Source organism: Silurus aristotelis (assembly GCF_946808225.1).
Source record: "Silurus aristotelis genome assembly, chromosome: 19".
Taxonomy (NCBI): domain Eukaryota; kingdom Metazoa; phylum Chordata; class Actinopteri; order Siluriformes; family Siluridae; genus Silurus; species Silurus aristotelis.
In genome coordinates, this window is record NC_139592.1 from 11,461,851 (window position 1) to 11,476,263 (window position 14,413).

Here is a 14,413-nt window from a genome sequence, read left to right on the forward strand (position 1 = left end):
TAGTGGTGGTCACTGAGTATACCAATAAACACTTTGCCCTTCTTTTAATACAGTCCAATGTAGTGTTTTTTATAATTTCCCATTTATCTTACGCACATGGAAGCTTCTTCAAGAGGAAAAAGATATTAGTTTGGTTTAAGTTTTAAGTTGTCAAGAAGCTTTTATTGTCGTTTCTACCATATATAGCTTATGCAGTACACAGTGAAAATGAGACAACGTTCCTTCAGAACCCTGGTGATACATTAAACAACATAGAGCTACAACACACAACATAAATCTACACAAAGTGCAGAACAGTGCAGACAAAACCAGTGCAGACAGACACCACAAGACAGTCTGGGACAAACACGCATAACACAAAAATACAAAATAGCGCTGACCAGTAAACCTACTGTATACTCTAATATAGTATAATATGATTAAATCCAAATAATAAAGTAATGGAGGTGGAATGGATTGAGATAAGTAATGAGTGTGTGTTGAGTTCAGGTTGTACAGTTCAGTAACACACAGTTGAGTGTGTGTGTGTGTGTGTGTGTGTGTGTGTGTGTGTGTGTGTGTGTGTGTGTGTGTGTGTGTGTGTGTGTGTGTGTGTGTGTGTGTGTGTGTGTGTGTGTGTGTTTTGGACCTTTCAGTTCTGTGTGTTGAGGAGCCTGACGGCTTGAGGGAAAAAGCTGTTGCACAGTCTGGATGTGAGGCCCGAACTGCTTTCCTGATTGCAGGAGGGTGAAGAGTGTGTGAGGGGTGTGTGGGGTGTGTGGGGTTGTCCACAATGCTGTTTGCTTTGCGAATTCAGCATGTGGTGTAAATGTACGTGATAGAGGGAAAGAGACTCTAATGATCTTCTCAGCTGTCCTCCGTAGGGTCCTGCGATCCGAGACGGTGCAGTTCCCAAACCAGGTAGTGATGCAGCTGCTCAGGATGCTCTTGTGAGGTTTATTGGTTATTGTTTCCAGTGAAGCTTTTAAAAACATGGAGGTTCGCCCAGTTTATCGATTTAGAAAAGCAGTACTTGTTTTGACATGCATATAGTGGCTTTCAACTTACTTATCTATAAATCTAACACAGCCTCTAATACCAGTGTGCTATTTTATTGCTTTTTGTAACAACGATGATCTACGATGACGACCAAAAAAAGGATAAATATATAAAGAATAATCAGAAATCAAGGCAAGGTCATACACAGCAAATAGCAAGCAGGATACAGCAGATTTTTTACAATATCGATATCAGCAAAATCTTGCAAACTGACTGAGTCATTAAATATTCCATGAACAGGAAAGACAATCGAACAGGAAATGTGTGTAAAAGGCACCTATGTAAAGTGGTACACTTACAGTATCTACCACACAGATATCAATATAATATGTTTATAATTGAATACATCTTTTGTGCCATGTAAAAGGAAAATATTATTTGTCAGTTAAATTGTCTTAAAAGTAATTCTAAGAAGTGTAGAGATGCTGAGTCAAACAAAAACAAAGAAAGAAAAGAAAAGGGTTTAGAAAAGAAGAAAAAAATCTGGGAATAACAATAGAGTAAATATTAACTTTTTATGGAATATCATTAATGTTTAATGTTCTTTCTGTACATTATTTACTCAGTATAAATTGACTGGGACTGGGATCTTTCATGTGATTTCTCGCAAGATTCATTAGGAGTTACATACATAGTTTAGTATTTTCTCTGCTCTGAGACACTTGTCATTCTTGATAGTTAAATGAATTGAGTTTAAAATGCAGTAAAAAATACAGAATAGAACATGTGTTACAAAGAGAGTTGCTGCCCTCTTGTGGCAGAGACAAAGAACTGAGCATCTTGTGAAGTATATAACAGACAGAAGGGACTAAACGTGGGAACACTATGGGAAAGGCTTTGATTTTGCATTTACTTATATAGTTTAGAACATGAATTACTTTTACAAATTATATTATTGACAACCACAATTGAAATGTAGATATTTCCAAATATTTACTTGAAATTCACACGTTTCTTAGCTTTCATTCCTTTTTGCTTTTGTGGCTTTAAATGTGCACTGGAACTGTTGTGGACTCCGTAATTTTGACATGGATTTTAACATCAAATTCAATTTTAAATATTCAATATTCACGATGTGGATGCAATTATTGAATATAATATTTCAAAAATCGAAAAACTTATTATTTCCAGATTTTCTGTGTGATCTTAGATACCTGTATATATGCTTTGTGTGTGTATGTATTATATTTACTTTAATGTCATTTGTCTTATTTTTATGTGTTTACATGGCACGAATTGTAAGTTTTAGATTTTTAATAGTTTCCACCAAGCTTTTAAAGTTATAAAGAGTACTGTCTTTGTGGGACAGGGGTGTTTGGCATTATGAATGTTCTATGTCTAACTAATTGTTAAAGAACATGGATGGATCTGTTTAATGATATATTATATTTGGTTTTGCTATTGAATATGGAAATTAGGTGCATTTAAACATCAGTGTTCTTTTTATGTAAAGTAGCTTGCTTGGATTTTGGTATTCTTGTATTATTTCCTTAAAAATATAATTTGTTCTTGATAGAATCTAGTAAAATGCTTGAATTCATATTTAAAGGGAATACATTGTTAATTTTAGGATTTTTTTATTACACTATTCTAATTAAAGTAATTGGTCTATCCAATGCTGCTCTTTATTTTGTATATGATTATTTTAATACACCTGTAAAATATATGTGGATGAGGTCTGACTGCTTGGGGGAAATGTTGATGCCAAGATGTCACCAAAGGGGAATTGTTAATAGTTCGGTTGTCAGCGGTGTGATTGTAGATTCTGCAGCAGAAATATTATGTTTATTAGGCTTATTAGGAGTGATTTGGGTTATGCAAACGGAAAACTATACCGTCTTCATAAATACTGGTTTTCGTGCATCCTATTGTTTGTTTAAAAACTTAAAAAGCATCATGATGAATTTCAAATTCTGTGAAAGTTTCACACTTGTCTTTCATGTTGATTATAACGATGGCATCTCAGACACTTGTCCAGTGATTTGTGGTCTTTAACTTACTTTGGATTTTAGGTTGATGTGTGCTTTAGAAAAAAATGCATTTGAGTGAAAGAAGATAGAAACTAAATGAATGGCATGACCAAAACATTTTTAAGTAAACACTTTATTGTTGGTAGCAAAAAAAAGCACCTTTTGGTACTCTGGATTTTCCTTTTGCATCAGACAGAATACAGCGGGGAAGACATTTTCTAAAGAGCAGGCACAAAACATGAATCTGTCACGAACATGATTGCTTTTAACAGATGCGAACATATGGACCCTTCATAATTAAACCTGAATACTGTTACAGTGCGATGAGTGCAGTAACAGGAACAGCTCATGTTGGTGGCAGATCTAGCATGCTCCAGCTCATAGATGTACACCGGAGAATATGTTGTGCAAGTACAGCTTGTGTGAGCGGGCTAAAGTATTTCTTTTAGTGCACTGTGCAGAAAGCCTAAGGCACAAAGTGAAATTATTAGGTTTGGTCCCTTCCAACCCTTTAGTCAGATTTAAGGATTTATTCAGTTACAGCCTGGTTTGTGCATGTATCCTTTTGCAACTAATTACTTCAGACAGCTACGTATGTTAGGTGTTTAGAGGAAGGAAAAGGAATGGGTAAAAGTAGACAAGGTTAAAGGCCAGACATGGAAACTGTGCTCTCCACTTAATCTTGGACAATTTCAGAAGACTCGGACACAACTCTGCCATCCTTGGTTTCAATCATCTTGATGACGATGTTCTTCTTGCTCTGGGTCATGCTGCTGCTGTCACTGAAGCCACCACTGTAACCACCGGAGTAACCGCTAGAGTAACCACTGGAGTAGTTGCTGTAGCCACTGCCTGCACTCTCCATTGGGAAGGGGCTGTAGGATGCTGTTGGGATGCAAACAAAATAATTTAGAATGTACAGTTAATTTTATATCAGGTTTCTATTTAAAACAAAATGATGAAGATTTAACTTACAGCTTTGTTTTGAGATGTTGATTGACTTGATTCCACTGGCAAGCCTGTTGGTAAAGCAGGAGAGATCATTGTTAACTTCCTTTAGTACTAAACGTACCATAACGTACTAAAAAAACCAACAGTTAGCTTATGTGGAAATGGCTTCAAAATGAACTCACCTGTCCTCCTCTCCTTCCAGGAGTTTCCTGTAGGTGGCAATCTCAATATCCAAGGCCAGTTTAACATTCATCAGGTCCTGATACTCTCTGATCTGGCGTGCCATGTCTTGCTTGGCTCTCTGGAGTGCGTCCTCCAGATCCTTGATACGAGACCTTGCATCCCTTACTGCCATCTCTCCACGCTCCTCAGCCTCAGCAATCTGATTTTCCAGGTTAGCACGCTAATGCACAAAAGTCAAGACACTATGAGGTACAACCCTTCATTTCGCAAACACCTTGACCTTTCTTTGATTAACATGTCTGTGGACGTCTACAACAGGATAGAGTTTGATAAAATCTCACCTGCCCCTTCACAGAATCAATCTCAGACTGCAGTCTCTGGATCATGCGGTTGAGATCAGCAATCTCTGTCTTGGTTGATCGGAGGTCTTCTCCGTACCTGGTGGCAGATGTCTGCATTTCCTCAAACTAAAGGAGAAAAAAAGATACATTGATTGATCTTTTCGTTTGTATTGATTCCATGTATGACTTTATAGCCTATGCTAAATTATAAACGCATAATCAATCTGTATACTGAAAAATTTACCATACCTTAGATTTGTACCATGTTTCAGCCTCAGCACGACTGCGGTTAGCGATGTCCTCATACTGAGCACGGACCTCACCCACGATTGCGTCCATGTCCAGTCTCCTGCTGTTGTCCATCTCCACCACCACTGAAGTGTCCTTGATCTGAGATTGAAGCTCACGGATCTCCTATAAAGCAAAAAAAGTGGCCAAAAAAGAGTGATTATCGCATAAAACAGCAAATTTACCGATGAAAAACGTAGAAAATCTGTGATTGTCAGGTTTACCTCTTCATAGATCTGCCTGAGGAAGTTGATTTCATCTGAAAGGCTTTCCAGCTTAGCTTCCAGCTCGACCTTGTTCATATAGGCCTCGTCAACATCCTGAAAATGCCAATCATTTAAATTTTTTATATATACACACGATCACTACTGTATACGGTAACTGTAACAAAAAAAATGTCTATCAGTGTCTGACCTTTTTGATGAGGACAAAATCATTCTCAGCCTCTGTGCGCTTGTTGATCTCATCCTCATACCTGAAATAATATCATATTATAAATATTTTAGATGTAATTCCAACGTCCAACATTTTTTTTTCCTATTGTATTGTACTGCACAATATTGACTGGAATCTTAGGGACACTATTATTTCCTAAGAACTATAACAGGTGTGTACACTAGAGGGAGGCAGTGCTCTATTAAATCTCTTACCCGAAGCCAACATTCAGTAAACTGCGTAACATCGCCTTGTAAAAACATTTAAGAACCCATAATTTTGGCTGGAGTTGCTGGAGTGGTGGGAGGTCATGCTGTTCTAAGGTGACTTGGTGTAATGGTTGACATCAATATTATCTAGGACATACAGTGATGTTACCTAAAATAACTGCCGTATGTTTACTTAGCATGAGGTCTGGAGACAAGATTTTCCTTCCAAGGCCAATGGAGTACACATGTTTTATGTGTAGTTTTTATTTAGATTTATAATCTATAGGGACTCTTTTATACTGGAATACTTAAGTACACCACAATAGCCTGCATTTACAAAACTGCCTGCCATTCACAATGATCCAATATGCTGAAAGAATCCAGGAAAGGTGACTTGTGGAAGAACAAAAACTCACTTATTTTTGAAGTCCTCAACCAGGCCTTGCATGTTGTGCAGATCAGCCTCCAGCTTAATCTTGTCATTGCCCAGACTGTCAAGCTGTCTGCGGAGGTTGACAATGTATGCCTCGAACATGGCATCGATGTTGGAACGGGTGGTGGTCTGCTCCTGGAGGAGGCTCCATTTGGTCTCCAGCATTTTGTTTTGCTGCTCCAAGAAGCGTACCTGAGTGGGGGGAAGGAGAAAGGAGGTATTGTCTTAGCGCAAATCAATCCTATATTTAACACTTCAAAGCGCACTGAGCTCAGACCATAGTTATACTGTGTAAATGAATGGACCTGTAGTTTCTGGGCCAAACTGACATTTAATGCACTAAGAAACAACCAAATGCCAAGAGGCACCATGTGAGCATCACGGGAACCCTGTTGGCCCAGTATTATATGGAATGAGTTACTGTTTTGCAGGATAGTTTTTCCCAGGGAAACAGTGACACACATCCTAATTGAAAACCAAGAGAATGGAGTGGGTGAGTTCACAAAGTTCTGCCCACCTCCCCATTTTTCCTGTCCGTGTTTTGTTCAGGTTGGGGTTGGGTGGCTGTTGTTTAAGGAACATGGAAAAAATGATGATGTATGTGTGATTTGTTGTAGACTTTGCATATAGTCGGACACCACACTGAGATTTGCCTGAGGCTTTCATGGCAGGGTGTAAAAGTCTACAGTATGTGGATTCATTGATTTTAGAAATATATGTATGTATATTCAAAAGCAGTTTGTTTCTTATCATTGGTGCCTCTAGAGGGCTTGTTATGTAATGTGTTCAGTGTTTGCAAGGACATGACACCAACTCTGCTGATTAAATATTAACACTGTTGAACAGGTCCTGTAGGATCAGGTGACAATAGGTTTTTTGTCAGATGGCACAAACGTATACAGATGAAGATAAAGTAAAATAATTTGTAACAACATTACTACAAATAAATAATATGCAGTACAAATACTTTATCAAATAAAATACTGGTATGAAAAAGTGTATTTTAGATAAAGAAATTTGGGTGTGAACTTTGAGCTATACTTCCAATGGTAGTCTGCTGAAAAGATATACCCATTTAATTCTGACCAGTGACACACCCAATTCCCCTCCCAACCTCACAGTTCTTCTCCGAGGAAAGGAAGTTATTACATCAAAGTGGAAGCAGTTACTTTTTGTAATTTTTTCCCTATAATACATTGCGCTTAGTGTGAATTTTTTACTTTTTCATGTTTTGTTCCCCCAGAGAAAATACTTTTTGCAGTAGTTTTTACATGAAAAAAATGACTTTTCCACTAAATTCTGTTTACTGTTGTTTTTCTTACAACAATTTTTTTTCTAAACAGGGATCATCAATTACTTCAGACAGTTGATTTCTTACTGTTTATCCTCAGTCATGACTGTCTGATCTTCTCTAGAAGGTCAAAATGATACGTATATGCATTATTTCATTCTCATGACCATGACTAGTATGGCCTTTATGACAAGTGATTCTGAAATGCTGCAGTCACATACCTTATCTATGAAGGAAGCGAAGCGGTTGTTGAGGGTCTTGATCTGGTCTTTTTCTTGTGTGCGGATGGTCTGGATGTTAGGGTCGATCTCCAGGTTCAGAGGGGCCAGGAGGCTCCTGTTGACGGTCACAGCTGTGATGGGTGCCACAGCCCCGCCAAATCCCATACCAAGACCCATGCCACCTCCGTAGGCTGTGGATCTACTGAGGTAGCTGCCACCATCCAAGCCACTCTTGACTCCTCCATAGGAGCTGCGCGCTGTGTAACTCTGTCGGCCCAAGCTGGGGCCTGAGTAGGAGACACTGCTGAAGTTACGTGGTACAACCCCAGAGGAGGAGGATTTCACAGTGTAGGTTGTTCTTTTAGAAGACATTGACATTTTGACTGCAGATCTTTTGCCCTAAAGTTGCTGAGAATAAGAGAATGAATGTAAGAAAGAGAGCACGGTAAGGGGGAAGCGTGTCTGCTGTGCTGAAAAACCCAAGCAGATGAGGCAGAACAGCCAACTCTGGTCCCCTTAGTATAGTAGCACAGGACTGGGGAGGAGCCAAAGAACAGCTCTGATTGGCTACAAAACTTAGGTGTCAAATATAGAGGAGGTGGAGCTGAAACTTAACTCCATGCATTCTTCTTCTAATCATTACCTGGGTATTCAGCTGCGAATTGCCCAACCCAGTGTCCCACCCTCTTTACTATCATTTTTTGACCAATCTCTTTGATTATTATCTCTGAAGAAAAAGGTCCTGTTGCGAAACAGAAACCTGACATAAACAAAAGGATGTAACTCATCCTTAGCTGCCATTCTTAGGAGAAAAAAATTTAACATTTTAAGCAAAAAAAAACCCCACCTCATTCAAAGATATGTAAACAAAAGTATACATGAAGTCAACTATTGCACTTCTGGTCATATAAACAATATAAACTGAATAGAAAATACTAAACAGAAGGATCACATCCTCTACCTGCTCAGCAATGCTGTGTATTCTGCAGCCCTAGGATATTCAAATTATCAGCTCACCTCAAAATGGCTTTCATACCTTTTGCCTATTCAAATAAGGTATGCAATGTTTTTTTGCGAGTGTCTGCAGAGACAAACAGCTTTGTACCTCTTGGCACTGAAAAACGTTTGACATACATTTGTCACTTTTGTTTTGAGTTTAACTGCAGCACATACTTTAACCGTTTAATTTTCAATATGTAAAAAAATAGATGTGCCTTTTTGGATTCATAACAAATGTAATAATTTATGACTATGGACTAATGACTATGCAAGCTTCTAGGTTTTGGTATATAAAATTGGTTGCATTTGTTTCACTTGTATAATAAATACTGTAGGGAATAATGAAGCAAAGCCAAATAAGAAATATACTGTGTGAAAATAATCAGCTCTGCAATATGAATAATGTTGTAATGTATAAATTTTTTAACTAAAGCATTTCATCATTGTTTTCGGTTTAGTTAATCCTCCCATTAAATGTTAGTGGTGTGGGAGGTGTAGTTATCTTGAGGCCATTACTCATTTTTAATGAGCTTTAATTGGAGAAAAAGAGGACTGAATGTATGACTAAAGCAGGCAAGGGATTTCTCTTAGTTCTCTGTTCACAGTTTAGATAAGATTTTGTGCTCCTCAAATTTAAATCACTCTGATACTGTACTGCCTGAATTACTTGCATGACCTGTTGTTTATTCAGCAGAATTTTGAGTGAACTGTTATGCTAATGAACATGACAAGTAAAGACAATACAACCAAAGGCTGAATGGGTTAAGTTTTTCTCTTCAAATGCATTTCTCTTAATGAGTTTCTGTTGGTGTTGTTTTATAATGTCAGGCCCATTCCGTCTCTACTTTAATAAATCATGACAGGTGGGTTTTAATAACACATTCATAAGCCTTAATTATTTTATAAAGCAGCATTGGAGGATTTACATATGTAAGGCTTAGGCCAAAACCCAAAGAGAATATAAGTATTATATGAACTACAATATTATATATTTATATTAAGAGAAAAGAAGAGAAAGAGAAAAATATCCATGAATACTGCAATCCAGTGATTCTTATTGGAACTAAAATTGCTGGCACTTCATTTAAATTTGCAATGTGAATGCACTATGTGTACTTTATACAGTGTAACCTTCTCAAAGTGGCATGAATGTGCTGTTAGTGAAAGCAAACCGATAACTTTCAAATGAAGGACAAAAAGGGCTATTCTCTCTTTATGTAAAGTCACTTAAAACCTTAAACGTCAACGCATGAGCTTTGACAGAAGCCTTTCCTTGATTCCATTAGTCGGAGAAGTAATTGCTTTTTTATATTTTTTTAAAAGAATGTTGAATGTTGTTGTTATACAGCCAAATGAAACACAAATGAAGTCATTAACCCTAATCTTATCATCCCTACACTGGCTACCTGTTAAGTTTCGAATCAACCACAAACTATTGCTACTTACTTAAAAAGCCATAAATGGTTTGGCTCCCATGTATCTATTCAGTCTTCTAACATGCTACAATCTGTCATCCTTTTTTGGGAACTGAAAACTCTGGATTTCTAGTAGTTCCTAGTAAAGCAAAGTCCACATACAACAGTAGAGCATTCTCACATTTATCTATTAAACTTTGGAATAATCTTCCTGACAGTGTTCAGGACTCAGACACACTCTCCCAGTTTAAGTGCAGATTAAAGACATATCTTTTTAGCGAGGCCTACACATAACACATATCACATATCACAACCTTGTTCTCCAGTGCATCTGATTAAAAGCACATTATCAACTTGTGCTTGTTAATATGAACAGCAGCTACACTAATTCCTCTCCACTGCTTTTCTTTCTCTACCCATCCTGAGGCATCCCGAGGCAGTTGTGTCCTACCTCTTGAAAATTATGGACCTTCAAAGAAGTAGATGCAAATAGCCAAAAGTACCAGCGCCACTGGATCCCACTTAATGTTGAGATTGGCATTGGACCTCTTCGAAATTTTAAAGGCTCTGGCATGGAGAAGCTGGTGTTGAATCTATGATGATCTTGGATGTTGAGCTATTTTATGAGTTGCTCAGTAGCTCCTGGTTCCCCAACATCAACTGATTGTATATGACTGTAGAAAGGACATTACTCATAATCACACACACTCCGGTATTCATGGTAGTTCTTATTCTTCAGTGTTTTGTATTGTTTTAAAATGTATAATCACTCCCTTGATATCACCCAAATAAGGATGGGTTCCCCTTTTGAGTCTGGTTCCTCTCAAGGTTTTTTCCTCATTTATCTAGGGAGTTTTTCTTTGCCACAGTCACCATGGCTGCTCATCCTGGATAAACACAGATAATTCACTTTAATTCTTAAGTTCTTTGAGACAAATTACATTGTAAAAAACAAATTTACAAAACTATTGTGCCCCAATATTACTGACTCATGCAATCATCATGTATTTTTCTATACTATTCCTGTTAATGCTACTCAATCAGACACTTACAGCATATGTGTACTCTGATTTCAGATGACTTTACCTGAAAAGACTGTAATACTGTTATAATAAAAACTTTATTAGAAAAACTTTAGCTGCATTACTGCTACATTTTCTATCTTAGTGAGTAATGCTGTTTTTAATCAGAATGTTCTTTCCTCTGTTTCACTGCTGAATCCCGGCCTTTGTTTCTGAAACAGGAACCTGAAGAAATAAAAATGTGATTCTCTCATTTCTTGATCCAACTTGAACGCGATCCAACCGTTCCATAAAGCGTAGACAATAGCAACGTCTATAAACGAAGTCACTTAACGAAACATGAAAGTTTGGAAAGGCTTACAGTTCAGAAAAAGGAAATAAAGAGACTTCAAGTTTTGTCATTAGGTTTTTACTTATATAATTTTCATTTAATACTACTACTACTAATAATGGTAATAATAATAATAAGAATACACCCCCATCTATTTTACATATGTTTGCAGAGCTTTTCAACAGCTTTAAAGTCCAGGAGTGTTTGAGATATTTTACTTTCCACCTTAAAACAGGTGTGTCTTTGTGGGAATATTTCACATTCTTATCTTATCTCATGGTCATTGCACAAACATATCAAGTGGTTTTTTTTTTTGTTTGTTTCTTAATTTTTTTTTGCACAAATGAGTTTGTACCCCTCCCTTCCTCTGCGAAATATATGCGTCATTAGCTGTAGCTAACAAACTCTATAGCCTGCCACTGATCAACGTTAATACAGGTTATCTCTGATCTATCTTAATCTATCTTATCTATCTTAAGGCGAATGAAACCTATGTGAGTGTCTCAGGCAAAACAAAGCAGCTAAATGTAATTAAGTTGTGTAAGTGTGTATTTAGTTTTGCTTTTTGTCTCCAAGGAAGTGTTTTATCATCTCCTGATTGTTGTTCAGATTTGTATGTATTATGGCAAGTGTGGATTTGGATCAGTGTTGTAGACTTAAACAAATATTCTGGATATGACTCACATAGGACTAGATCAGATTTGATTCCACATCCTTCCCCATTTAGAGCTGAGAGGCATGCCGCACATCTTGTGACTGTGGCACTCTTGGCACGTTACGCTTAGCATTACTGTAGAATCTCAAAAAGGGGGCATTTAAGGTGAAGTATTTCTAGAGTTTAGAAACTTTTAGATTTTATTGCTTATTACTTTCAATACACACTTTTGTTTGGTTAAACACTTCCAGATGTGTAGTGTGCTTTGTAAGCTTGTAAAATTTATCTTCAGCAACCCAAACACTAATGGTACACAGCACGCACATATATAGGGACCTATATTTTCACTACAAAGTAATTAAATACAGTAAAAACTAAACATTTTTGGCAAGACTTTATAATTACAGCAAGCTTTCTTTTACTTGCCTATTTTGATAGTTTTGGTCCTGTTTTTATTCTTTCTTTTTTTCTCTTTAAGAGACCAGTCAGGCAACTTTTTACATTCTAATCTTTCTGTTATCCCATGTGAGTCACGATGCAAAACATTTTTCTCTTGTTTTCCTAGCAGTTAAATCTGTCCAGTCTGCAAGGTTCAAAAATCACTTGTTGAATTTGTCACCTAATTCATCATAAACCCAAAAAGGATCAAACATTTTTACTGAGTAAGTGCGTAAGTGAAGCATAGCCATTGCTGTGGAATGTTTCTGGGAGTACGTAGCGCTGTCCTGCACCGCCTCTTCTCCACAGAACTTCCCTCATGGTCGCATGGGCAGCAAGCCACACCCGGTGTTGTCACGGCAACCGGGTTACCAGAGATCACACACATATGCACACAGACACTGCCACATGACTACTAGTGTTGGAAGGTTTACACTGTTGCTATGGAAGTGAGGGATATGAGCGCACGCATATTCTCATTACCAGGAAGTGTATTCTTAAAGACAATTTACTCACTGTGTGTGTGTGTGTGTGTGTGTGTGTGTGTGTGTGTGTGTGTGTGTGTGTGTGTGTGTGTGTGTGTGTGTGTGTGTATATATATGTGTATGTGGATGTGTGCGTGTGTTTCTATGTGTGAGACTGATATGTTTCCCAAGATCTTAAAAAACTGCATATGTTAAAACTATTATAAAATCTTTATTATTGGACTGTTCAGTGTTTCAGTGGTTCTAGTAATTGGATTGTAAGCTTTTCCAGAGATTAGCACAGCAATACCATGAAGAGCCTTGGATCGAAATCATCAACTGCAGCAGTTCCATGGTTGTATCTCAATTATGAGTCAACTTGGTAAAAACTGTCTGCTAAATGAATACATGAATTTTCAATTCTCAGTTTACTCATTTTAAAAACCAGACCAGATTAGCAGTCCAGCAGAGAATGACTTACTTAGATACAGTATTTACAGAATTACAGCTTTTATCACCTATTAGCACCTTTAAAAGGTTCATTATCAACATTCTGATGCGAGCATACAGATCTTACGTGTATGCTTATCTGATGTAAACTTATGCATCATGTGTATTATGCAATAAAGTGTTTCAAATCTATTCTTAACATGCTGTACCAACTGCATGCATAAAGTATTTATTCTTTTTCCCAGACAAATGTTTTGACTTAGCAGGCTTGTTAAACTCTCTGTCGGCAATCACAATTAGGATAGAACGTCATGTGGAATTGGGGTACGGTAAAGTGGAAATTCAAAGTCAAATAGTTTTTAGGTGGGAAATTCTATAGGCTTCTGAGAATTTGAAAACTTTTTGAATATACCTGCTATACCATGCAGCTGTTCTGTGCTAAGTGACTAGCAAGCCTGATTGTGATTGCTGTCAGCGAAGAAGAGAAGTCTGGTAAGTGTTAAAGCTCAATATGCTTGAAGAGAAGGATTTATTACATATTGGTCCCATCCAAATAACCTAGTGTTTAAGCTTAGCTTGGTTAGAAGACATTATAGTTTGTCTTTATATATTTATTATATAATTTTTTTAATTTATATATATATATATATATATTATATAGATATTTGGCCCTTGTCAAACTCGCTCAAATCCTTCCCACATCCCACATCAACACGTGCCATGATGAAGAAATAATCAGTGTTAATCACTTTACCTGTCACAATGATATAATGTCATAATATTATGCCTGGCTGGTGTATGTCATCATAAATTAATATGCCTGAAGGAGTGTCCTTATATATTTAAGTGTGTACAAAATATTTTATTGCAGTGTGGGTTTGTACATGAAGAAAACTTTTTTGCTTTTTTTTTGTGTCATTCATTTGAGCATGTATCTGTAATTATACTATTAATTTTTTTTTTACCTCCCTCACAAGCCACTCACATCTGTATTGTTATATGCATACACCCCTAAAGCAGTCATGAAGAGTAAAACAAATTGAATAGTGTCTCATTTTGTTTGCTGAGGTGAAAATTCCAGTGTTGTGCCTCAGGGGAGCTCACTTCAAACCACAAAGGCATACCAGACATGTTCCAAGGATAGTAACAGAATAATGACAAAGCAAAGCAGATGAGCCAAAAATGCACATACGAGCCTAATCACTCCAGAAGACCAGGAGGATGTTATTTAACTTAATAATGTGTTTTTGAGTGCAAAAGCATGTACCCTCTTGTTTTC

At 37.1% G+C, this 14,413-nt stretch overlaps 1 protein-coding gene across 1 annotated transcript; it reads right to left on the reverse strand.

The window, feature by feature from the left end:
• Positions 1 to 3,125: 3,125 nt before the first annotated feature.
• krt8 (keratin 8) lies at positions 3,126 to 7,892 on the reverse strand. The gene is made up of 9 exons (XM_083570199.1): positions 7,361 to 7,892; positions 5,832 to 6,040; positions 5,186 to 5,246; positions 4,996 to 5,091; positions 4,733 to 4,897; positions 4,484 to 4,609; positions 4,142 to 4,362; positions 3,984 to 4,027; positions 3,126 to 3,893 (listed from the first exon to the last, which is right to left on the reverse strand). Exons 1-9 carry the CDS (start codon positions 7,736 to 7,738, stop codon positions 3,685 to 3,687), a joined length of 1,509 nt encoding a protein of 502 aa, XP_083426325.1. The 5' UTR covers positions 7,739 to 7,892; the 3' UTR covers positions 3,126 to 3,684.
• Between the last annotated feature and the right edge of the window lie 6,521 nt (positions 7,893 to 14,413).